This window comes from Bos taurus, chromosome 13 (genome assembly GCF_002263795.3).
Source record: "Bos taurus isolate L1 Dominette 01449 registration number 42190680 breed Hereford chromosome 13, ARS-UCD2.0, whole genome shotgun sequence".
Taxonomy (NCBI): domain Eukaryota; kingdom Metazoa; phylum Chordata; class Mammalia; order Artiodactyla; family Bovidae; genus Bos; species Bos taurus.
In genome coordinates, this window is record NC_037340.1 from 37,953,857 (window position 1) to 37,980,774 (window position 26,918).

General features: G+C 42.8%; 1 protein-coding gene across 1 annotated transcript; it reads left to right on the forward strand.

Moving 5' to 3' along the window:
* The first annotated feature begins 913 nt into the window (after positions 1-913).
* DSTN (destrin, actin depolymerizing factor) lies at positions 914-25,696 on the forward strand. The gene is made up of 4 exons (NM_001015586.1): positions 914-967; positions 20,672-20,979; positions 23,504-23,580; positions 25,401-25,696. Exons 1-4 carry the CDS (start codon positions 965-967, stop codon positions 25,508-25,510), a joined length of 498 nt encoding a protein of 165 aa, NP_001015586.1. The 5' UTR covers positions 914-964; the 3' UTR covers positions 25,511-25,696.
* Positions 25,697-26,918: the final 1,222 nt, after the last annotated feature.

The window sequence follows — 26,918 nt, forward strand, 5'->3', positions numbered from 1 at the left end:
CCCTCTGAAAAGTGTGTTTCTGATGCAACTGCCCATGAAACAAACGGAATCCCAAATTAAAAAACCCCCAAAGCCGGGCAGCGGGGCCGGCGCCACCCTCCCTAGGCGAGCAGGCCGTTTCCAGCCGCACCCTGCGGGCTGCAAGGCCTTCCTTCCCCGCGCTGTTCTCGAAGATAAATAAATCGCTCCTTGTTTTTTTTTTTTTTCCAGACCTGAAATTAGCGGTGACTCAGAGAACTCAGGGCTGCCACAGTCGCCTTGGGAAGGAGGAAAAATGCGCAGACTTTACCCCTCGCCCGAGGGCCTGACGTGCCGGGGCTGGGCCAATCATTGGAGGCTGGCGGGAATCGCACCAAAGTAGGTAAAAAAATGCGGGACGCGCCCCCCATGAGGCCGGCGCCGGGCTCCAGCGGACCCTCCCTGCGGTCTCCACAGCCGCGGGCCCCGCCCCTCTGCCTTCCTCGGCCCTCAGGCCCCGCCCCTCGGCCCTCCTCGGCACCCCCCCCCTCGGTCCCGCCCCTCGCCGCGGCGCACACCTGGCCAGGTGGCTACTTCCATGTAAGGACAACGGCAACGCAGTGGGCGGGGCCCACGTGCCCCGCCCCCTGCTCAAGCTCCGCCTCCTCGTCCGAGCTTGGGGAGGACCTCGTCAGCGCCCCTAATTGATGAGGGGTACTGGGTCCACCCCCCGGTATCCGGAAGCTGAGGAGGACCCCGCCTGCCCGGAGTCAGAGGAGGCTGAGGGATGGAGATGGGGGAGTGGGGCGGGTCCGCGGGGACGGGGCGTTGCCAGGCCGGCCGGTTGCCTAGCAACGGTGGGCAGCGCGTGACGTGCGCAGCCGCGTCGGGGCCCGCGGTGCCCGCCCACCCCCGGGAGGCTCGCCCGGGCTGCGGTGAAGAGGACGCTCCGTAGACTCGGCGCCGGCCGGCTCCCTCTCCGCGCTCTGCGACCGCCGCGGCGAACATGGTGAGCGGGATTCTGGGGCGCCTCGAGGTCGGGGCGGCAGGGGAGGGAAGAAGGGACCCCGGCTTCCGCGACCCGCCGGGCCGCGCGCCGGGGCGACTCGCCGGCCTCCACATTCTCGCTGTCGCCGCCGCCGCGAGGCCTCCCGCGCGGCCTCGGCAGCCCAGCCGGGGCCGATCGCCCGGCGCCCCGGCTTCGCCGCCAGGGCCCACCTGCCCTCCCTCCAGTGGAGGCTTCGTCGGCGCTGGTTTGGCCGAGGCCGGGCGCGGGCGGTCAGCGACTCGGGTGGTTTCGGCCCGGTAGGTCTGTGCATCTAGAGAAAGGAATGAGGCCTTGATTGAGCCACCTGGGGCGGGGGAGGGGGGGCGCGGGATGACCACCTGGCCTGACCCTGGTGATTCTGAACCTGGCCTGTGGCACTTGACTGCTGCCCCCGACGGTTCGGTCCGCGTCCCTCCGGTCCGGCCGGGCGGTGGCCTGTCTGGCTTCCCCGTGTGGTCACAGATTTTCTTTTACCTGCAGGCAGGTTGGTTCTGCCAGCCCTTGGCGTACAGCGGGGTGGCCCTGACGCTGGGATGCTAATAAAAATAAATGAAAAAGCTTTGTCAAGTCTATCAAGTTATCCGAGTTGCTTAAAAGTAAACAGATGTTCTGCATATTCTAGATGTTGGACCTTTTGTTTAATGTACCTATTTTTCCCTCCAAAGTAGCATTCTAGTTTGCTGTAGAACCGTGGTATTAACTGGACAACCAAGTAGAACGTTTAGTCATTTTCTTTAGTCCGCGCACACTGTTACCATTTTTGGTCAATGATTTGCAGGCGAAGGCTTACCAGACTTTGTTAGAAATATTACACTGTTATTGCATCTGTCTGCCTGAAAGCAGCTAGTACCAGTTCATCTGCATACAAAATGTTTTCACTGAGTAACAGTTTGGATTTTCTTAAGGTATTCTTTCATAGTTATGCCGAGTGGCTCATTAGTGGAAGAAAAAAGATTAACCAGTAGTTTCTTAATGACTGAGAATACGGAGTAGGAATTTGCTGTTCGATTTTTGATTCTTCTTTGGTTTAATTCTGTGAGCTACAGAGAGGATCAGCATCTTACAACTTTTTAACTGCTTTAAGATTATACTACTTTATATATTACTCTACACTAAAAGACTTCATCCAACGGCTTTGAGTTTTCATCAATTTAAGGCCATCCACTCCAGTGAAAGTGCTTTGAATCAGATTGGAGCCTGCTTTAGTGCTTTCTGATATGATGTAGCTTCATTTTCTGTTTGAAAAAAGAATCAAACCTTTTTACTTTAGTTAAATGCTTGAATTTTAAAGCTTAACTTCATTTCTGTACATTCAAATAAAATGGTCGGTTTTATTTATGGCTCGAGGAGGAGAAATAAAAATCAAGATGGGTGGAGTCTGAATACGTTTCAAACTTAGGAAGAATTTATGAACTACTCTTGTTTGGATGCTTTCAATGTGAGTTCAGAATGCAGATGACTATTTCTATTTTTTTAATTGTGTAGTTGATTTACAATGTGTTAATTTCTGCTGCCCAGAAAAGTGCTTCAGTTGTACATATATATATATATACACACACACATACATACACATGTATACATTCTCTTTTTAAGTATTCTTTTCCATTGTGGTTTGTCACAGGATATTTGAATATGATTTATTTTGCTGTACAGTAGGACCTAGTTATCCATTCTCTGTATAGTAGTTTCCATCTGCTAGCCCCAAACTCCCACTCCATCCCTCCCCTAACCTCCTCCCCCTTCACAACCATGAATTGAATTTGTTCTCTGTGTCTGAGACTCTTCTGTAGATAGGTTTATTTGTGTAGATGACTATTTTTAAAAGTTACTGTTCGATTTAGGCTTATGAGCACAAGAGCATCCTCCCTTCAATCCAGCTGTTAAAGAATATAGTGAAGATTGAAAAGATTGAAAGTTATTCCAGACTGTAGCACTTTATGTCTGTGTTTGAAACTATTTAGATCTGTTGGTTAGATGCTTGCTTCCAAGTTTCTTAGCTTTTTTTTTAGGATTAAGTATTAACTGCTGATGAGTTTGTTCTACATTAACAAAATCACTTCCTGGTACTCACTAACTTCTAGAAGCACTTGGGAATAAAGTAACTTGAAACCAACCCCCAAAATCACCCTGGGCACTTTAAAATGAGATTTCATGTTTGCATAGTCTCACTTTACAGTGCCAAAAAAAAGAAAAAAACAAAAAACACCCCATAAGCCTGCCCTTCACAGGAACCATATACACACTCCAAACAAAACTTTGGTGTGCATGTGTACTGGGTGTGCCAGCTTCCTCATACGAAGATTATTTACCAGCCTATCATCAAATTCCTAGGGTTATCTGCTGAGTAGTTCTTCCTGTTGGGTATGGATTGACACATCACAGGAGACTGGCCTAGCTACTCTTGTGATAATGTAAATGCATTTGCAGCATAGCTGTGTGGCTCTCTGGCCAGTCAGTGTAGTCTTGCCCCCGAAATAGTAAAGGTCTGCATGATAATCTCACCCTTCAGTCGCTCAGTTGTGTCTGACTCTTTGCGACCCCATGGACTGCAGCACAACAGGCCTCCCTGCCCATCACCACCACCTCCTAGAGTTCACTCAAACTCATGTCCATCGAGTCGGTGATGCCATTCAACCATCTCATCCTCTGCCATCCCCTTCTCCTCCTGCCTTCAATCTTTCCCAGCATCAGGGTCTTTTCAAATGAGTCAGTCAGTTCTTCCGTCAGGTGGCCAACGTATTGGAGTTTCAGCTTCAACATTAGTCCTGTTCCAATGAATATTCGGGACTGATTTCCTTTAGGATGGACTGGTTGGATCTCCTTACAGTCCAAGGGACTCTCAAGAGTCTTCTCCAAAACCACAGTTCAAAGGCATTAATTCTTCCTTAACCTCACCCTGATCAGAACTCGGCTCTAACAGACTGAGCTGTTGGCTCAGAATGAATTATAAGTGTATCCTGCCACCTGATGATTAGCAAAAACGTTTTTACTTACAGCCATCCAGTAGAAAAGGCTGGTCATGTATTATTCCTATGCCTGTTTAACATATTTGAAAACAGTCTGTAAAGGATTAATTGACTTGGGGCCTTTTCTGCTCCATATCTGGTTTTAAAATAATTTAAAAACTGATTTTGAAACATTTTAAGCAGGAAGGTACACAGAATTAACAGTTTCCTATGTACAAAAGAAGATTAACTTTTTGCCATATTTCAGGTTTTTATGTTAGATAAATTATGCATCTTCATCCCATTTCCTTCCCTCCCTAGAGGTAACATCTCCTTGTCAAAGAAGTAATACACTTACTGGCCAATTAAGGAGATTATTTTTGCAGGCTGTTGGGATTGAGAGAACATTAATTAAAATGAGGAACATCTGCAAAAAAGAAACCTGGGGCTGATAAACTGAGAAGGGCAGGGTCATTTTGTTACCCTGAACACAAAATGATGGGAGTGGATTTCTTAATCATCTCTGCTTTCCAGGAGCACAGGGCTCAGGTACAGTTCAACATGGTCACCTGCAGCTGATTCATTTGATTCTCATTGATGTTCCACACTTTGAGCTGTACATGTGTGTATCTGTATTATGTTTCCTTGATGTATTGTTAGTTTTTATATAAATGTTACCATGCTTCATGCATCCTTTTGCAACTTTGAGAAAAAGAGCTTTGTGAGGTTTAGTTCTAGTTTGCATCCCATCAGCCAGTTACTCTATGTCTTTTCATTACTTGGCATTATGTGACCTTGAAAACCAATCCAGTAGGTGTGAAGTGGGTTCTCATTCTTTTAATTTGTGTTTCTCTCATTAGCAATAGCTGAGTATATTTTCATTTTTTACACGCATACATTCTCAGTGAGCCTGACATTGTTTAAATACTCCTCATGTCTTCATCTCAGCTCATTTGTGGATCCATAAAATCCAGCCTTAAAAGAATATTAATGAGACATTTCAGAACCAGACCTGCGTAATGAAGACTGATGTCCCTCATCTCTGGCACCTGCTTTTCTTTAAGCTCAATACTCTTAATTCTAGCCAGCTGCCCTTGTGAGGCTCTGGTAGTGGTAGAGTGATCCAGAAGAGAGTTCTATGTTTGGGTGTGGAGATTAACATCCTCTGCTTTATCCGTATCCTTTTCTTTCTTTTTTCCTAGGCAGTATATTTAGCCAAGATATTTTAAAAAGAAAAAAGAAAACAAACACGGGGATAGATGGAAAATCTGTACTTTCTGCTCAATTTTGCTGTGAACCTAAAACGTCTCTAAAAAAAAAAGTTTATTAAAAATAAGCAAAAATAACCATTATCGTTTTTCACAAATAGAACTGGTTTAAGTCAAAATGATGTTTTTAGTATATAGGAAGACTAAACATTTGTGTTTTTATGACAATGTAGCTATTTTCTTTCAGTAATAATTGAGCTGAACTCAATTTGAAATTTAAAAAAAAATTGAAACTCTTTAAAAACTGTTTTTTTAAAATGTACATTGTTTTTATCTGCAGAGTGACTGATCTGATCTGATCTGAAGGCTCTAGTCTGAATAGCCAGGTCTAGTCTCTGTTGGACTCTTTGGTATTTGCATACCTAAATAATGCTTGTCATTTCAGCATCTTGAGCTTCCTACCCACATAGCATAATATTCCTCTCCAGGTTGTCCATGAGAGATATACCCAAAGATTTGTATTATACATCGCACTCAGAAATGTTTTAATTCCTTTTTCTTCTGTCCCTGCCTCCTTGCCTCAATGTTACAAGTGAGTTTCACTTGGAATTGTTCTTCTAAAAGCTGTCCCCTATTCATTTTGCTTGAAATTTTACATCGGGAGAAGCATAGAAGAGAGACGTCAGATTGGTCCATCTCAGTAATGCTTTGACAAACTTGTTGCTTAATTCATCATGGACTCTTCTGTACAAGGACTGCATAGAGTTGAGTGATCTTTAACTCTTTTAAGATTGCCTTCTAGTAGCTGACATTGTAATGCTTATGTGCTGTTTACCCTATTTCATGATGTGTCTGCTGTGTTAAAATTGAAGAATCTATTTTTTGGTAGATCTTTAAAAAATACCCGATTTCAGTAAAAATGCAATCAAAATTCTTAAAATTCATATTTTAATTTGTAGTGTGAAATAACGAGACTTTGGCTTTACTTATTTTTGACCTGACAAGGGACCATCAAAGAACTCTTATCTTACACTGTTACAACAAGGTTTAGGATGAGTGCTTGAAAGATGGAAACTTCAGTGCATACTATAGCAGGAAACCTAATTTAAAACTAATTTATCTTTGTTTGTGCTTTTGGATCATGTTAAGGAAAGACTGTTTACTCCTTTCAACATTTTTGCGTTACTTTATAGGTTGTTGCTACTCTTTGTCTTATCACAGAAAAGAAAGATGAATTTTCTACCCATATTCCTATCTTGATCTGTTTTCAGGAGATTGCCAACTTGTAAATGTAATTAGTGTTTATTTTTTAATTGTTTCATGTAGCCCATTTTTGCTCATAGTTTTTTTTTTTTGGTAGTAATAGAGCTGAAAGTAAAGCATGGGCAAATATGGGTAAAACTTCTCTAGGTTGCTAGGGAGCAATCTTATAAGTCAGTTGTCGAAGCTCTGAGGAATTCTCAAATTTCTGTGTTGAGAATGTTTTAAGTCATCTTTAGACCAGTGTTGTTGAATAGAAATAAAATGTGAATTACTTACGTGTTTAAATTTTACAGTAGCCCCATTAGAAAAATAAAAAGATGAAATATATCTGAAATATGTCAACATTTAATCAATGCAAAAATGAGACATTTTACATTCTTTTCTCATACAAATTGTTTGAAATCCAGTATATATTTTTATACTCAACACATCTCAATTCAGACCCTCAGTTTTCACTGGACACATTTGGTATATATTTAGATATAAACTTTACAGTTGAAAAAGTAGATTCACATACCTAAGTTGCTCCAAGCTTATTTGGTTTTCCAGTAATGGAATGGATAATTGATTTTAAATTTTAAGTTAATTAAAGAAAGTAAAAGTGAAGTCGCTTATTTGTGTCTGACTCTTTGCAACCCCATGGACTATAAGCCTGGCATGCTCCTCTGTCCATGAGATTTTCCAGGCAAGAATACTGGAGTAGGTTGCCATTTCTTTCTCCAGGGGATCTTCCTGACCCAGGTATCAAACCCACGTCTCCTTCATTGCAGACAGACTTCTTACCGTCTGAGCCACCAGGGAAGTCCCTAAGTTAATTAAAGTGAAATATGGTTAGAAATGCAGTTCCTTGCCACACTGGCCATGTTTAATGGACTCAATAAACCACATGTAGTGGCTAGTGGCTACCTTGATGGACCAGTGTCAGACTTTGTAAGGGGAAGTTAATGTGGATACCAGCACTTTTGTTAATTCTCTGCATGTTTGCATATGACTGCTGAGATAGCACTGTTACTGATTGCACTGTTTTATGGGACTTGTTAAGATGTTTTGTGGAACTGGACCGTTGAGCTCCGTAAGACAGGATTTGTGTGTTTCAATAGCATGAAGTCTCTGCTAGTAGGCCCGCAACAGATGTTGTTGAATGAAAGTGAATGAGAGGACATTCTTCGTTATGATGGGGCAGGTTCCCATAGAGATGGATTGCTTTGATTTTTATGCTTATTATTCTTCCTTACCTTTTTTAAAAAAATACAATGAAAATTGAGTTTTAAGTATCTTCTCTTTGTATAGTGTTATAATGTAATTTGAGTCTTACAGTGAAAATCCTTTGAGATAGATAAGGCAAGTATTGTCCAGAGTGGCAGCTTTGATACAATTCTGGCATACAGAAGCCCCATCAGCAGTGCCAGTTCCCTTCTCTTAAAAATGAAACAATGATATTTGATGCTCACCGAGGTATCCTGAACCATAGAAGAGCACTTGAAAGCTTAACAAAGAACAAGAAGTAATGCTGTCTCAGATAACTTATAAGTATTTACTGTGTGTCGGGCATTGTGTTACTGTATCTCACTCATCCTTACAGCAGCCCAGGGAAGGGGTATTGTATCATAGCTGTGAGACTACACCGGGTCTGGCTGTCTAGGTGTTTTGACTCTTGCCACTTATTAACTATATGACCTTAGACACATGACTGACTGTGCGGTGTCTCCAGCTCATCATGCTTCCAGATGGGGATGGTAATAGTACCTGCCATCCCAGCATTCTGGGTGAGGTGTGTATGTAATAAACTAAAGCATACCTGGCACATGGTTAAGTGCTGCTTATCAGCATTGGCTGCTGCTGCTAAGTTGCTTCAGTTGTGTCCGACTCTTAGCGACCCCATGGACTGCAGCCTACCGGGCTCCTCCATCCATGGATTTTCCAGGCAAGAGTACTGGAATGGGGTGCCATTGCCTTCTCCGCAGCATTGGCTAAAATAGTAATATTAAACCACCTTTGATCCAAATTACATGAATAGTCTCATTTCTTTATATTCTGATTACACTAGTGCATACTTAAGTTTAATTGTAGATAAAATGCAAACAGTGGGTGAGTGCATTAAAACATGTCTTTTTAATTGTTTATTATATTCTTTAAATTCATGTTATTTTGCTTGGAATCATTATACATGATCATTTTTTTATGATCAACTTTTTAATTTGACTTTTCAGATGACTTTGATTCTAAATATAAAAAATCTTGTCTTCCACTCATATTTTTCCTGAAGTAATTAATGGAGATTGAAACACAGTTCTTCTTGGCCCTCAAGGTTTACAATGGAAGTGGAAGTGTTAGTTGCGCAGTCATATCCAGCTCTTTGCAGCTCCATGGACTGTAGCCCACCAGGCTCCTCTGTCCATGGGATTCTCCAGGCAAAAATACTGGAGTGGGTTGCCATTTCCTTCTCCAGGAGATCTTTGCAACATAGGGATCGAACCGAGGTGTCCTGCATAGCAGGCAGACTCTACCATCTGAGCCACCAGCGAAGCCCCAATGTTTACAACATCAACAGTTTATTCAGTAAATACTTAAGAAATTATATGCCAAGAACTGACCTCAGCACTTAGGATACAGTTCTGGGTAGAGGGGGATTGTGTGTATGTGTTAGGCAGAGGACATTGATAAAGATACCAGAGTTAAGTGGTGTGTCATTGTGATTTTGTTTCCTTGATGTTGAACACCTGTTCATGTGCCTCTTGGCCATTTGTATGTCTTTGAAAAAAACATGTATTCAGAGCTTCTGCCCATTTTTTAATTGAATTTTTTGTTCCTGAATTGTATGAGTGAGTTCTTTACATATTTTAGATACTAACCCCTTATCAGGTACATGATTTGCAAATATTTTCTCCCACGAGTTCAGTTGGATGGTTTCCTTTGTTGTGCAGAAGTCTCTTCATTGATATAGTTCCACTTATTTGTTGCTTTTGTTGCTTTTGTTCTTGTAGTCAGATCCAAATAATCATCACCAAGACCTGTCAAAGAGTTCGCCATCTGTGTTTTCTTTTAGGAGAGTCACCATTTCAGATCTTACATTCAAGTCTTTAATCCATTTTTTGAGTCATTTTCCTTATGTTGTAAGATTCTTTTGCACATGACTGTCTACTTTTCCCAGCACTGTTTGTTAAAGCACTGTCCTTTCCCATTGTACAGGTGACCCTTGAATAGCACCAGTTTGGGTCCACTTAGCCACGGATTTTTTTCAATAGATCTGTGCTGCGGTACTACACAATGTGTGGTTGGTTGCATCCACCAATGTGAAACCACGGATTCAGAGGGCTGACTGCAAAATTATATGCTTCTTTTCAGCTGCACTGAGGGTCGGGCCCTCTAACTCCCAAGGTATTCAAGGGTCAACTGTATAATCTTGGTTCTTTTGAGGTAAATTAATTGACTATATATACATTAGAATATCAGTTATAAGAAAGAAATGTTAATAACAGATGTGGGTGAGGATGTGAAGAAAAGGGAACCCTTGTGCACTGTTTATGGGAATGTAAATTGGTGCAGTCATTATGGAAATTGGGCTTCCCTGGTAGCTCAGACGGTAAGGTGTCTGCCTGCCATGTGGGTTAGGTCTGTAGGTCAGGAAGATCCCCTCAATAAGGAGATGGCAAGCCACTCCAGTATTCTTGCCTGGAGAATCCCGTGGACGGAGGAGCCTGGAAGGTTATAGTCCATGGGGTCGCAAAGAGTTGGACACGACTGAGTGACTTCAGTTTCTTTCTTTCTTTTCTTTTTTTCATTATGGAAATCAGTATGGAGATCCTCCAAAAGTTCAAAAAGAACTACCATATGATCCACTTCTGGGTATTTATCCAAAGGAATAAAAGATGTATGCAAGCCCTTGTTCATTGCAGCGTTTTTTACAGTAGACAAGACATAGAAGCTGCCTGTGTTCATTGATGGATGAGTGGATAAAGAAAATGTGGCATATATATGTGCACTTATAAATACATAAATGTAATATTACTTAGCCATAAAAAAGATGTTTTACCACTTGCAACAATATGGATGGAGCTTGAAGGCAACAAGCTAAGTGAAGTAGGTAAAACAGAGAAAGACAGATACTGTATGATCTCAATTATATAAGGAGTCTAAAGAAAAAACCCACACTCACAGATAAGAGAACAAACTGATGGTTGCCAAAGAGGATGGTGAGCGAAATGGGTGAAGGGGATCTAAAGACACAAACCTCCAGTGTCCCCGGGATGTCATGAACAGCTTGGCGACTATAAGAAATAGTACTTACTGAATATTTGAAAGTTGCTAAAAGAACAAATCCTTAAAAGTTCTTATCACAAGAAAGAAGATTGTAAGTTTATGTTGATGGAAGTTCACCAGACTTATGGGGACTGTTTCACAGTGTATACAAATACTGAATCATTACATTGTACTGTACACCTGAAATTAACAGTTTATCAGTTATAGCGCAAAAAATATCTTTCAGTTTCACCATCTTCACAAGTACTTTCATGGATCCTTGATGTGATATGCGGTGAGTTGTCACTTATAAAATCAAGCTATGTGAAATTTTTCCTTCTTTAAAAGTTTTTTTTTTTTGTCAATCAGTTATGAGGAACCTAAAAACCAAACATAAATTTTTGCAAAAAGCATTCAGAGGACTGAAGTTTTGTGTCTTTAAGAAAAAGACAAGAATAGCATGTCTCATCAGGGGAAAAAACAGTCCAAGGGAGATCAATGGAAATTGCTAGAAGTGTTTTTAAAGTGAAAGTGAAGTCGCTCAGTCGTCTTTGACTCTTTGCGACCCCAGGGACTGTAGCCCGCCAGGCTCCTCCAGCCATGGGATTTTCCAGACAAGAGTACTGGAGTGGGTTGCCATTTCCTTCTCCAGGAGATCTTCCCGACCCAGGGATTGAACCCTGGTCTCCCACACTGTGGGCAGACTCTTTACCATCTGAGCCACCAGGGAAAAGGAAATTTAGAAAGGAAATTCCTTTTTTTAAAGGAAATTTAAAACAAAAATTATTTATTTGGCTGCGCTGGGTCCAAGTTGTGGCATGTAGGCTCTAGTTTCCTGACCAGGCATGGAACCCAGACTCCCTACTTTGGGAGTGAAGAGTCTCAACCTCTGAACCCCTGAAGTTCTGCTTACAAGTTTTTTGCTCTTTTTTTCCCCTTCAGGAGACCCTAAAGTTTTGAGATACAATCTTTTCATTGGTGTAAGAATTGTACTGTAAAGGATGGGGAAAAACATGTTGAAGGGCATTTCATAAAAATGGAAGAATCATTTTTCAGAACCTAATCAAGTAGATGATATTTCTTAGGTAGAATAGTTAGTTCTTCCCCTTAAGGAGTGCAGTCTAGAGAAAGTTGATCACGTCCTTGGTGATGCTGTGCTAGGAATGATTATCCTCTGTCTTGGCAGATGGAAGCCTTGAGTCACTCGGGTTCAGATGGTGGTTGAGGGACCAGGTAAGCCTTGACTTCCCAGAGGAGATGCCTGAGCTGAGCCCTAGAGGCTTTGCCAGAGGAGAGGAGGAAAGTAAAGCACCACTCGTGCGTGGCTTTGCCAGAGGAGAGGAGGAAAGTAAAGCACCACTCATGTGTGTGGTGCATTCAGGGAGTCACAGTTGTGCCTGACTGCAGTTACGTGGTAGGTGTCGGGGAGAAGTGGGAAAGGAGACTGGAAGGTTACGGCATAAAGGACTTGCGTGGCATGGGTTTATCCTGAAGGAAATGAGACGCTTGAAAGAGAACAGGAAAGACCTAGGACTGCTTGCCATTGTGCTCGCTGCTGCTTGGTGTTCCCCCTCCCGCTCTTCTGTCTACATTTTGGGAGTGGGTAGGAGGGGAATGGGGACTTTTATTTTCTCTGTCAGGTTTATTGTTACTTTTTTTTTATTGTTGTTTTTAAATTTTTTGTTAATTTTATGTATTTTATTGTTGTTGTTAGGTTTTATTTCTCTGTCCGGTTTGTTATTGTTCCTCCCCACCCTCTCTGACTCCCTGCTTCCCAGCTTGGGTGAGGAACCTGTTAACCCTAGTCAGATTGTCTGTATGAGTGCAGGCAATCCGAGCAAGAGAGATTGATTATTTTTTAGCAACTGGGCTTTTATTATGTCTAGTCTACTTTGGTGTTGAAATAATTTTTCTGTAAGATTTGTTTTTCTGGTGAGGTTATGGCTGGTGGTTCAGAGAATTTAGGTTTTTGAAGTAGAGGTTCCCCGCACCACCCCCACCCCCCGCCCAACTAAGTAAAGTGTATCCATAAAATCATTTTTGTGCACCTCTGAATTTTACCATATAGCTGGTAGAGTTGCTGTTTGATCTGCATAGACTGTCTCAAGGACATGGTTTGTTTCGCTGTGAGGTGAAGAAGGACTTGTACAAGTGGTAATTGGCTATCAATTTAACGCTGTTCGGTCGCCCTGGTTTGGGGGAATGAACCAGTGAGTTAGGGCAGGGAGTTAACTTGGAATGTTTTCTGGATCACTGATAGTCTTTGTAGTGACTGTTTAAATGAAAGAGTGGCCATCCCTCGGGGTGGTGTGGCCTTGGGAGACAGGCTGTCCCACATCGAGGGCCTATGGGCACCTACCTATCTTGGCTAGTGGGACAGGAACTTAACTAGCTCCTTCTTGCGCCCTTGGTCAGGCCCCCATGAGCAAGGCACAATATATAAAACCATCCTCAGCAGCTCTGGACAGTTTGGACTTACCAAGGGATAGAGGATGCTGTGTGTCGATGGTCTGATCTATACTTACTGGGCAGGGACAGACTGTAGTACAGAAACTGTTAGCTCACCCCACAGGTCCAAGTTTTCATCCTTGTGAATTGTGGTTTACTGATGTAGGTCAGGTTTATAAGTTTTAAATTATCTGGTTGTTTTGACTTTTTCCAAATTAACACATGGAATACACCCCTCTCAGAGAGTCTATTATCTGAATTCCCCCCCAAGATTGCCTCCTCACCTCCAGCAGTAGTTGGCTATAATTGTTAAACTCAAGTTGAAATCCTGACCCTTGGAGGCATTATTTTACTGCCTACTACAGTAACTGAGGTTCCTGATGATACGAGGCATCCATAAAGCTAAATAGTTTTTCCAAGACAGAAAATGACATAATAAGCTATATAAATTTGTTTACCCAAAATGTACTGTTTTAGTATGTATTGAGTAAATTTTTTGTATGTTTTATATTAAGCTACTTAAAGTCCTCAGTTGCATCAGCCGTAGTTCACATGCTCAGTCACCCGTGTGGTAGTGGCTGCTGCGTTGAACAGTGCAGACGGAGAACGTCTGTGTCATCACAGAAGGTACTATGGCTCAGCACGGCTCTCTGGAACAGTGGACTGCAGAGTCAGAGATGCCTGGTCAGGCTTCAGGGCCTGGTGGTAGAGTGACACCTACACATGGCCACCTATTTTCCTGTTTTCGGCGTGTTAACTGAGCCAGAAAGACTCTTCTGTTGACCCTCGCCAGAATTCCTGGGATGTGGGGTGGCGGCAGAGTGGCATTCAGGAGGAGACCTGGGCACCTAAATCCTTCTCAGACTTTCATTCGTATTTATTTGAACATTCAGTGGCATTTTGGTAGGGAGACAGATGTACGTGTTCAGCACCCTTCTTGACCCAGAATCTGTGAGGCTTTTAAACCTTACATGTAAAAATGTCCCTGACATAGTTGTCACTCTCATTTGTTATCTCAACATTATTGCTCCGAGGCACTGTGTGTAGTAGGCAGAAGCCTAAATATTTTGTAGTCAGTAATTTTCTGTTTCTCCTGGCCCTTGTGCAAGGAGAGTGTAGGTAAAGGATATTCATGAACCCATTTAAAACTCCCCAGTTCCTTTGATTAGCATTTATGCTGGGTGTTAAGAGTTGGCAGGTTGAGAAAGGACGTAATTAATGCCTTTTTTTCTGCCAGGTTTTTGTAAATTTGAAATTGTATTTGTCTGCTATGCAATATCCTACTTTCAAATATTTCAGACTCTCTCAGCTTAGAGAAATAATTTTTTAAAATATAATAATTTTCGGAGGTAAGACAGTAGCTTTCATTCCTGTTTTCTGCAGTGAGGGCTTTGTTGGGTATAGCTGACATCAAGTTTGGAGCCGGTCAGGCGTCGTCCTTGCGTTTGGTGGTGTAGGCATAGACCACTGTGATATTCTGGGGAAAGATGGGCTGCTGTGAACCATCACATTTTAGCTGGTTCAATTGTTTACAGTAATTGAATCAGAAACTTGAGCTTCTTTCGAAGCTTACCACCCTTCCACTAGAATGGAGAGAATTGATGTTTTAAATGTGTTCACTCATCTGCAACTTTAAAATACCCAGTGTTTTACAGTCTTTGTAGCTTTTCCTTCCCTCTCTGTTAGTAAAGATAAGTTTTTAAAAACAAGTGTACATTGAGTGTATGTTGAGTATAAAAGGCAGTGCCTCCATGTATTCATTTAGTCTCTGAATCAGTGTTTTACAGAAGCTCTTCTAGAGATGACTCAGGTTTGAGATCCGTTTCAGACGGTAAAGAATCCACCTGCAATGCAGGAGACCTGGGTTCAATCCCTGGGTTGGGAAGATACTCTGGAGGAGGGCATGGTAAGCCACTCCAATATCCTTGCCTGGAGAATCCCCATGTACAGAGGAGCCTGGTGGGCTAAGCACTCCCATGCTTCAAGAACAAGTTAAAACTGGTAGCCACATGAGATAAAATACAGTGAAGTTAATCATTTAACAGCAACTATTTTGACATGGGGGTGGAGTTCTAAGAGCAACTGCTAATTCTCCAGTGGTCACTGATACAGAACAGAGAGAAACTCAAATCGTGGATAACATATCTTTTTAAGGTAATCACAAGGCTCTTGTTGTAATAGCAGATCTATTTTTGCTCTCAAGATTTTCTTTCCTAACTGCAGCAGATTTTGGTCCTATTTCAGAGTATCCTTTAAAGGTCTTTATTGTTAAAACTTTGCAGTTGAATAAAAATAACTCTCTAGAAATAAATTTCCTTTTTTTTTTTGGCCTTGCTGGACAGCATGTGGAATCTTAGTTCCCCAACCAGGGATCGAACTGGTACTCCCTGCAGTGGAAGCACGGAGTCTTAACCCCTAGACCACCAGAGAAATTAATTTAGAATCCCAACTGAGCTTGGTTTTCCTTTTAAAAAAAAAATAGACTTTGGATGTTTTTTATGACAGCTTAGCAGTTAATATGTTAATAATTAACATTTTAGAAAAATACTGAAAACTGATACTTATGGGAGAGGATCTTTTCTGTTAGGTAAAAACACAGTAAACAAGTGGTTGTGTGTATCAGGGTTACACCTGCTTTGAAGATTCCTTGTAATGTCTTTTTGTGGTAACAAATCCAGGGGACTTACTACTCATAGGAATTCTTAATCTTTATGATAGATGGACCATATTTCAGAATAATTGGCTTCTTTACTGCTGTGTCTTCTGTTTGAAACACCATGTGGAGAAGGGACCCCTTTAGGCTTTACAAGGAGACCGTGTTCCCAAAAATGCTTTGACTTTGGGCCTATTCATTTTTGTAATGTACTCTTATCTCTACTGCTTCATTATAAAAATTAAACTTGTAGGCAGAGAAGTAAAATAGCAATGAGTGCTAAGATTTTATCATGTTTCTTGAAACTTAAAGCAGCAGTGTATCAGTCTTCGCCTGGAGTTTATTGGCCATGTAAGAATCTCAGAGTCTGCCCCAGATACTCTGAATCGGAATCTGCACAATCTGCATTTTAACAGGATCCCCAGGTGATAATACTGATCTAATAAGTCAGCTGAGGAACTCGTTTACTTTGGAGATGTTAAGTGACACACCCGGGGCGACGCAGCTGGTTGTGGGGAAGCTTGGGTGGAGCTGTTGCTGTCATAATTCTGATACTTTAATTTCAAGTTAGCTTCTTTTGGCCTCTAAAAAGTTAGTAAACTATAGTTACTTAAGGATTAGTTTTCCTTTTTTCCATCCCACCAGTCTCTACCCCAGCTTTGCAGTTGGCTCCCTGTCGCCTGCTGATGGAAGGCGGAAGAAGAGCCCTGCTGGTGCCCCGAGCCGTAGCGGGTGCGGGTGGGGGGCGCGGGCAGAGCCAGTTGGGCTGGAGGAGTAGTGGTTCCCTTGCCTTCTCAGTCGGCCCTTGCGGTTTTTGTTTTAGTTTAGCTTCATAAGAGTCATTATCAGGGGTCTAGGGACCAGTTGTTTAATCTTCCATACCAAATACATTCCAAGTATACGCTAAGTAAACCAAAGTCTAACATATTGAAGCGTATTTTATTCATTACAATTGAATCAAATAAACATGTTGCCTTGTACATTTTTTAAATTACTTTCAAGGGCAAAAGCTGGTGTTACAGCATTAACTCGTCACAAAGAGATTGTGCTTGTATAACGTCCGGTTAGAGAAGATGAGTGTTTCGTGATGTTAGTCAGCCTCCTGCTGACTAAATACTGATTCTGACTCACTCCTTCCGACCCTCCCTTCCCAGCCAGGGTGTGGTGCACAGGTGACTGTCACCTTCAGCGCGTCCGCCTACCCTCCTCCCTGCGTGCTTCCCCTTTCCCTGATGAGGTCTTCATCAGCTCTTGCCTTGCTGACAGAATCAGCCTTGCAGGTGATGGTCTTGCCACAGTTCTCTTCCTGCTTGGTTGTCTTATGCGTCTCTTCATTATTTTCCAAAAGCGCAGCTCTGGTCACCTTTATGTTGAAAATATCCAGTGCCTCCCCCCTCCCCCTGCCCATCCCCATCTCAGTCCCCTCTTCTCGTGTTGTGCACGCTGGGTCCTGTTAGTCAGAAACTGTCTTTTCATCCTTCCAGTCCCTCAGAAAGAGTGACTCACGAGAGAGTGGAAACGCTCCGTGACTTACCTGTGTCCCCACCCCACCCCCAGTTTGCCTGCTATAAACGCCCTTCTGTTGCAGTTTATCAAGGAATAATGAGTGTTTTACCCCTGTCTTCGTCTTCTCCATCAGTGCATGTCCTTGAGAATCTGATTCATCTTTGATTTCAAGGGAATATAAAAGTGAACAAGACAGACTTAAGAGTGTTAAGGCACTTACCACCCCTTTGGGGAGACAGTCAAATAATCTTACAGACAAGACTTGAAACTGTAGTGAGTGTCATGGGTTTGAGACACATGGAAGTATGCAGTAGTGGTTTTAACTCAACTTGGTTTTAGAGAATTGATCTGAGGTATAAAGAGTGAATGAGGCAGAGAAGGGTAAAAAATCAAAATAAAGATTAACTTGCTTTACATAGATGACTGTGACGACTGGAACAATATTTCTCCTAAAGCAGTAACAGAAGGTTTAAGAAAGTAGTTTTTAGAAGTGGGAAAGTGATATTGTGCGACTTTTGAGGTAATTTTCTGGCCTTAATTTTCTGTATCTATGTGGATCAGATTAGTTAGGACTGAAGTGAATATGGTTAGATTTGGATTAGATCAGGTGAGATTGAGGTGAATTATGGCTTCCCAGGTGGCTCACACAGTAAAGAATCTGCCTGTGATTCAGGAGACCTGGGTTCAATCCCTAAATTGGGAAGATCCCGTGGAGAGGGGAATGGCTACTTACTCCAGTATTCTTATCGGGAGAATCTCACGGACAAAAGAGCTTTGTGGGCTACAATCCATGGGGCCGCAAAGCGTGGGACACAACTGAGCAACTGACACGTTAACTTTAGTGATTGGATGTGGATTAGATTAGGTGGGACTGTGGTTCAGTTGCTCAGCCATGTCCGACTTTTATAATGAATGAATGATTAAATGGCCCAGTTACCTTAATACTAAGTAACTGCTAGGATCTTTGTGTATTTTAACCCCCAGAATTCTTACATGCAGTTTTAAGTAACAGCTTTATTGAGAGTCAGTTCATAGACCTTAAAGTACAGTTCACAGATTTTCAGTTTTATCTCCAGAGTCGTGCACCCATCACCACTGTCAAATTCCACAACATTCTGTCTCTACAGAAAGAGGCTCCGTAGTCACTCTCCATTCCCTCTCCAACCACTCATCTACTGTCCATGGATTTGCCTGCTCTGAACATTTTATGAAAATAGAATTGTGAGATATGTGGCCTCTTACATCTGGTCTTTCATTTGTTCAGTTGCTCAGTCGTGTCTGATTATTTGCAACCCCATGGACTATCATGCCTGGCTTCCCTGTCCTTCACTGTCTCCCGGAATTTGCTCAAACTCATGTGTATGGAGTGATGTCATCCAACCATCTCATCCTCTGTCGCCCCCTTCTCCTCCTGCCCTCAATTTTTCCCAGCATCAAGGTCTTTTCCAATGAGTCGACTCAGCTCTTCACGTCAGGGGGCTAAAGTATTGGAGCTTTAACATCAGTCCTTCCAGTGAATATTCAGGGTTGATTTCCTTTAGAACTGATTAGTTTGGTCTCCTTGGTGTCCAAGGGACTCTAATTAGAGTCTTCTTCAGCCTCCCAATTCAGTCTTTCACTTAGCATAATCTTTTTCAAGGTACAGTTTGAAGTGTAGCAGGTGACAGCATCTCGTTGTTATGATGAGTGAGATTCCATTGTATGGATATGCCACGTTTTGTTTATCTGTTCACCAGCTGATAAACATTGGGTTCTTTCTACTTTTTGGCTGTTAGGAATAATGCTGCCATGAACTTTCAGGTACAGATTTTTGTATGGACATTCACTTCCTTTGTATATACAACTAAGAGTGGCATTGCTGGGTGTTAACTCCATGCTTAATGTTTTGAGGAACTGCAAGACGGTTTCCTGAAGCATCTGTGCTGTTTGACAGGTTCTTTCAGCAATGTTTAAGGGCCCTGTTTTATCAACAGCCTCACGAAGATTTGTCATTGTCATCTTTTTTTGTTAACAGCCATCCTAGTGTGTGTGCAGTATTTTTTCATTATGGTTTTGACTTTATTGCACTTTCCTAATGACTAGTAATGTTGAGTATTTTTTCGAAGTGCTTCTTGGCCATTTTAAAATTTTCTTTAAAGAAATGTCTATTCAGATCGCTTGCCCATTTTTAGATTGGGTTGTCTTTTTTTTTTTTTAAACTGTGGTTATAAGGTTTCTTTTTATATTCTAGATACAAATTTCTTATTGGATGTATCGTTTGCAAATATTTTTTCCTAGTGTGCGGGTTATTTTTTCATCTCACATGCATTTTAACTTCTTAAAAACTTGATGTTAATTTTGGGTATCATTAACAATTGGTATTGTTCAGTAGTTAAATTCCATTAAGTTTACAATTCTTGTTTTAGAAAAGCTAACATGCAAACCAAAGTAGTTAATGAAGCATAAAAAATTGTAAATAAAGTTAATGAGAATAGCACATTCCTTAAGATGAAAAGATCAAAACCCAGTTTTAGATCTTCTGTTACCAACATCTTGTGTGACCACTTCTTCATTTAGGGATAGCAAATATTATATGATAAAAGGTTGTGTGTTTTCTTCTGGTCAGTACAATCCCGAATTAAGTTATCCTCTTTGTTATAACAGTGAATATCTACTTTTAATTAAGATAAAATTGACATGTAACATGTAAGCTTAGGGTTTACAGGGTGTTGGTTTTTGATACATTTATGTATTGCAATACAGTTATCACTGTTAGTTAGCTAATACTTGTATCACATCACATAAATATTTCTTTACTTGTGGTGTAAATAGTTAAGGTCTAGTCTCCTAGCAATCTTACTTATTCTAATTTTAATTTAAAAGTTGGCGATTTTTTAAGTGAAATTTTAAAGGTATGTGACTGATACATTACTGGATATTAATCATAATTTTGACATGTGAATAGAACAAAAACCTTTAAAATATTAGCAAAGGGTATGCTGTAGAAGTGGAGTTTTCCCAACCCAGCTACTCTGACCATCTGTTACTCGTTATGAAAAGAATTTGGGAGGGGGTGTTAACACCTGAACTGCAGAGGGAACTCCCCACAGTCTGGGCTCTGAGCAACCTCTGTGAGAAGAAACTAGCCTACCACCCCAGGAAGCTCTGTCTTCCAGGTTCTGGGGTCAGAGGAGCCGCTATGGCCACATCTTCCCTTACTCCCACGTAATGTGATGAACGGCTTTGTACGTGTCATCTTTTTAAAGTTTAATGACTGCGATTAGTGTTTGCAGCTCAGATTTTCTAGTCTTCCTAGTAGATGACATGTAAGTGCATACCAGTCTATAACCAGAAGTCATAGTGTTTTTTATTTGGCATGATAAAGGTTGTACCCCTTTAAGATGTTCTTTTCTTCTCACTCTAGGCCTCAGGAGTGCAAGTTGCCGATGAAGTATGTCGCATTTTTTATGACATGAAAGTTCGGAAGTGCTCCACGCCAGAGGAAATCAAGAAAAGAAAGAAGGCTGTCATCTTCTGTCTCAGTGCAGACAAAAAGTGCATCATCGTGGAGGAAGGCAAAGAGATCTTGGTGGGAGATGTTGGTGTCACCATAACCGATCCTTTCAAGCATTTTGTGGGGATGCTTCCTGAAAAAGATTGTCGCTATGCTCTGTATGATGCAAGCTTTGAAACAAAGGAATCCAGAAAAGAGGAGTTGATGTTTTTCCTGTGGTAAGCATTGTTAAAAATATCAAGTTTTCATAAACTCAGAGTTAATCTCTTGTTGTCAGCTTAGCTCCTCTCCAGAGTCTTCAAGACACTGTGCCCAGAGCCAGCCCTCTTCCCAATTGATTTGTGCTTTTGAAGCGGGTGCGGTCGTCATCTCTGATTGGGATTTGTTCTTCGTCCATACTCTCCAGGAGGGTAGCTGCTGGCCTCTTGGGGCTATTGACATGAGACAAAATCAGAAGTTCGGCTTTAGTTTGAGTCGCCACATTTCAGATGCCCAGTAGTCACGTGTGATGAGTGGCCGCCTCGTTAGGCAGCGCTGAGACAGAACATTCCCATCACTGCAGAAAGCTCTGTCAACAGTGCTGCTTTACACAGCGGGAAAGAACTGTAGAGCCATTTACATGGCCTTTTTCTTGAAAGGCTGTTTAAATTATTCTGGTCTTTTCAAGTAAATTCATACTTGAGATTAAGTTTGACTTGAAAGTCACCCTGATCCTCACTTAATCATATTACTGTACATCCCATGATATGGAATTGCCACATAGTGAGAATCTCTCCAGCTTCTAAAGGGGCAGGTGGTAATGGCTTGTGATTTGGGGAGCAAGGGTGGGCCCTGTGGGTCCTCTTGATCCTTTGGCCTGAGCTGGGCAAGGCAAGCAGGGGTTTAGCTCTTTAGCTGTGTGCCAGGGGACTGGGAGATCAGAGCATTCTGGTTTCAAGGAATGTGACTCTAGGCCACCCCTAGTCCACTGCGGCCCTTGGCTGCACCTGGGGAAACAGATGCCATGGGGTTGCAGAGATGCCTTGGGGTTACAGTCGTGAGGTCATATTGGGCTCTTGCTGTGGAGCAGGCCTGGTAGCCACAGACACATGCTTAAAGATAGTACTGAGTATTAACACTGAGCATGTTGAATGAAAGTGCATCTGTTAAACTTTTATTTCTGCTGCATGCCAGGTGTTGTGTTAGGGCTGGGAAAGTAGCTGTGAAAAAAGCAGGGAGAGCCCTGGCCCCTCTGGAATTTACTCTGAGCCGCAGATACGGCAGGTAAAAGTTTAAGCTTTTAAATTGGTGAATATTTCCTTTATTTGCACTATTTTTATCCTGGTTTTTTATCCCTTTTTTTCCCCACTAATAAAATGATACATTGTCATTAAAGAACATTTGGGAAATGAATGAAGAAGAGAAAATTCCAGTGTTAGTGCTGTGTTTTATTTTGCATTGTTACTTTTTAAAACATAAAACCTTATTTTAGGAGTTTCCTGTAAAAGGCTCTGTTTAGGGCCCAGGGAATGGCTCTTAAAGTATTTTAAAGATCTGGTTAGAGTAAAATGAGAACAGCTAAAGCTTTTTTTGTCCCTGACCTATTTTGCATAAGAAACGTACCCACTGAATTTTGTAGCTCGTGTATCTGAGGTCCACGTTGTGGCTTTGCCACCCTCCTTGGACCCTAGAATGGGGAGGAATGCGCATCTTGTTCCCAAGAATAGACTTGGCCTGCTGTTGGCAGGCATCAGACTAGGTGAGGGACACACAAGTCCATGGTGTTCATGATTGTTGATGTCCTGGAAATGTGGCCACTAAATGGAGTTGTTAAGTGCTTAAAAGTATTTAACTACACTCCTTTTACCCTTTGGTGTCATGTAGTGTAGAACGCAGGCGGGCCTGAGGTTCAGTGGTGCAGTGAGAAATAATGCATGTGTGGATATGCAGTTTGAGGAGATGAGATTTTTCTGTGGGTTGTTAATATATCTGTTGCTTTTCAGTATTGCTGCTAATGAATGTGGTAAAGCGTATGCAGTATTTTTTCAAGAGGGGGAGGCACTGAAAAATCTGTGAATGTAACGTAATAGTAATATTAGCAAGACATCATTATCGCTGAACTTCCATTAAGCTTAGAAGAAGAAATCTTTGTGTTGTGTTTTGTGACGCTAGACCGAGATGGAAAACAGGCGCACACGGTCAGAGTTTGCTGCTGGAGTGGACCTGGGCACAGTGACCAGGAGGGCAGTGTGGGGACTTGGACTTCACTCACATTCTTCTCCCGAAAAAACCTGAAGCAAAAATTGGGAGCATTTCTTAATTCTGGGTGGCAGATACTTGATTCACAGATTATTCTCTATACTTTCCTGTATTTTGAAAGTTTTTCCCACCAGAAATTATTAAAAAACCTCTCACGAAGATGGTGGTTTATTAGCCTGAACTCAATCCTTTATTGATACAAATGATTAAAAAGGTATTTTCAAGAAGACAATTGATAATACAGTGAATTATCCAGTGTTGTTTATTTTCACTCCATTAACTGAATCTGATCATTGGTCCCTGACTTTTTTCCTTGGTCAACACAAGTTGCTCTATGTATGCGCGTCCGGCACAGTCTCGGAGCAGAACTGGAAAACCGTGCAGTTGGAAAAGTTCTCCCAGAAGGCTGAGGGCCCTCCCCCATCTGATGCAGTTGTGTAGCGCGATGTTAGTTGTGCTTTCTCTAAACTGGTTTTCTTCTTTTGGGGCCCCTCTCCTCTCCAGGGCACCAGAACTAGCTCCTCTGAAGAGTAAAATGATCTATGCGAGCTCCAAGGATGCCATCAAAAAGAAGTTCCAAGGTAAGGTCTAGCCTCCGCCAGGGGTCGGGTGTGGCAAGCCAAGGAGTGGGGCTTCATTTCAGAGCGGCGCCTCATCTCCTTGGCAAACCTCCACACAGAGCGAAGGGCACTGCTTGTTCTGAGGACACCCGGAGGCAGAGCCGGCTCTCAGCACGTCTCTGCCTCCTGCAGGCCCTTGGGCCGGGAGGCCTGTGCCTGATACTCTGCCCTCTCAACATTGTGTGTGTGTGTGTGTGTGGCTTGTTCAGTCTGGTTTGAAACTAGTTTCAGACGTTGCCAAGTTTCTCTCAGGGCAGGTGGAGACAAATTGGTTTATATCGGTCATAGTAAGTGATAAATCTGCTATTACCTCTGAACGTAGCCAAGTAGCAAAAAGGACGTGTTCATAAATGGGAAGGGATGCTCTTATTGCTGGCTTTTCTTTGGAATGGTATGGTTTTTAGGTTATTGACTCAACTGTGTCCAAAGGAGACTGGCCAGGGCTGGCCGGTTATATGTGACTTGCCGCTGGGTCACGGGGATCCTGAGAAGATGGCCTGGACCTACTTTCTGTCTCCAACCAGATGGAGATGCTGGTATGATGGACAGAGCATGGGGCCAGTGCCCGTAGCCCACTGAGGGCTGAGCTTGTCATCTAACTGCTGTGTGGCTCAGCCCAGACTGCATAACCTCTGTGGGCCTGGGTCCTCCCAGCTGAGGGTGGGAAGGTGCCCGCCTTCCTGCTGTGACTGGCTCCAAACCGCTGGGCGAGCCAAGGTCACAAGGGCTTGGCCCATGGTCATGTTCATTTGGTTTCACTGTGACTGGTTTTATATTCTTGCAGTAGGGCAGATTTGCCTTAGCTTGTTTTACGTGGGAAAACAAAATTCTCACTTCCTTCCCTGAAACCTGGTGCTGCCTCATTGCATCCCTGCCTGGCTCCGCACGTGCTTGTTTGGTGTGGGATGTATCCCGGCTCTGTGTTGCCGTCCCGGAGAGGAGCTGCTCTGTGGACACGCTCTGGTGACTCGCAAGGCATCCCCCTCCTGCCCTTCTCCCCAGCGAAAGCATCTCTGGCTTTCTCCCGGTGGTCCCGCGTGGTCTAGAAGTTGCCCCTCTGTGCTAAAAGCAGCTCAAGAAACAGTCTCAAAACTACGGAAAACCAGAAAACAAGGCAGCTGTTCAGAAGCGAGCAGCTGTTTGCAGAGCCTCTGCTGTACACGGGACTCCCGGTGCCGTGCGCTGTCCTCCCGAGAAGGCCATCACTAGGCCGTCTCTGAGAGAGCTGCCTGGACGTGGGGTGTGCAGCCACCGGAGGGCTGCTTTCTGGGCAGAATGATCCCCTTTGTGCTCTTACTCCTCAATCCAGCTGGCTGAATCAAAGTGTCAAATTCATGTATTAACGTACGTTTCAAAAACCAGGAAAAAGGATTCCTACTCCCGCTTTTTAACTTTTTTGTTGAAAACAGCCTACCTATGGAAAGCGTACGTGAAGCATGGTTGTCTCCTGATCTGATGACCAGCATCCCAGCCTCACTGCTGCCCCTCCCTGTCCCCTGCTCCTAACAGCGCAGAGTAATTCTGGCTGATTTTGTTATGTGAGTGGAAGCGTCTAGAATGTGCGCTGCTAGGTCTGGCGCCTCTTTGTCAGCACTAGTTCGAGAGTCTCTCTCGCCGGTGCCCGTGCTTTCAGATGACTCATCACCGTGTACTCGCCCGCGGTTTGCTCTGCCACAGCTGTCCCACCCCTGTTTAAACCGGCCTTTTAAAACAGTTGCTGTGTTAAAGAAATAGGTAAACCGCCACCATAACTAAACATAATTGTTTTCTTTCCTCCCTAGGCATAAAACACGAGTGTCAAGCAAATGGGCCAGAAGACCTCAATCGGGCTTGTATTGCTGAAAAGCTAGGTGGATCCCTAATTGTAGCTTTTGAAGGATGCCCTGTGTAGACCATCATCTGGTGCCACAAATCGAAAGCTTCTGTGTTTAATGTTATCCTCTTGCTATGTATGAGTAAAGCAGATAATGTTTAGGCTAGGGACTCACTGAAGGGGAGCTGTCTTGTCATTTGTGGGGGTAAACTATTCTATGAACATGTGCAAATGGCCCTAAATAAATCTACACTCTAAAACTTTATTGGTGTGAAATTAACTTCTTACTGGCCAAATGCCTGTTTGGATGAGTTGGCTTGTTATAAACATTTTTGTTAAAGCTCGTAATTTTTAATATTTAATAGTGCAGTTCACAAACCAGTAGGTGGCCACATGAAGAGAATTACTGCATCTTTGTTAACCTCACCAGGTATTTACTTTTTTCTTTTTTGCTTAGAGATTTGGTCATAATCTGGTTGTAATTTTGGCCCAAATTTCTTTATTCTGTTGAGCTAAACTGAATCATGGAAAGTAGTTCTCCTCACAACATGTAACAGCACTAAAGTCCTAACTTGGTGATTCTACTGAATACATGGTAGAGACTGCCTTGAAAGGTGTAGGCTTCGAACCAGTGCTGACCTTGCAGAGCGCTGTTGCAGCCCATAGTTGGCAGAGGAAGCCACTCGCGAACCTGGGGCCACTCACTCACAGGGCTGGTCGGGAGGCTGTTCTGAGAGTGGCCTTGCACCCTGGATTCAGGAGAGTGTGCACCATCTTATAACAGCGAATTGTAAAGCAGACCTGGGCTCCAGCGTAACCCACTTTGTTAATGAAAAACGGTGAGGGTGGTGTATTGACAGACTGTGACTCTGTGCTGTCTTTAACTAATTATGTCTCCTTCAGAACTTTGTTGCTTCTGGTATGATAAAGTATGGAAGAATGTTACTTTTACTCTAGGGCCCGGGAGAACTTCCTCTCCTAGAGTAGCTTGCAACTGTACATGCGGTGTGGAGCAGGTATGATGGACGACACGGGAAGCCGCGCTGAGCACCCTGGAAGTGACTGTCCTTCACATCACAGGCATAACACTGAGCACCTAGAGACCCACAAACGGTGGAATTTAGAAGTAGCAGTACTGGCTTTATGTAATAAAGGAAGCATTTTTAACTTCTCTCCTGTGTAATTATTCACGCGTGACTTGGGAATAAAGGATTTTGCCTTCCACATGTGTGGTTAGGTGGGGAGGCTTGGCTATTTCAGACAATTACAGTTAAGATCACGGCTCCTTCCTCCTCTGATTGAATGAAAAGGTTGGTATATATTTGGAAGTCGTTCTTATTCCAAATGTTTATCTAAATGCCAGGCTGTTATCTCTTCTCTTGTTTGGGAGCCAAAAAAAGGTTATGCTTTGATCAAAATACTTCTTTCCAGATTATCTAGAAAACGGTGCTGGCCACTGGTGACATACAGGCTGCTTGTCATTCTT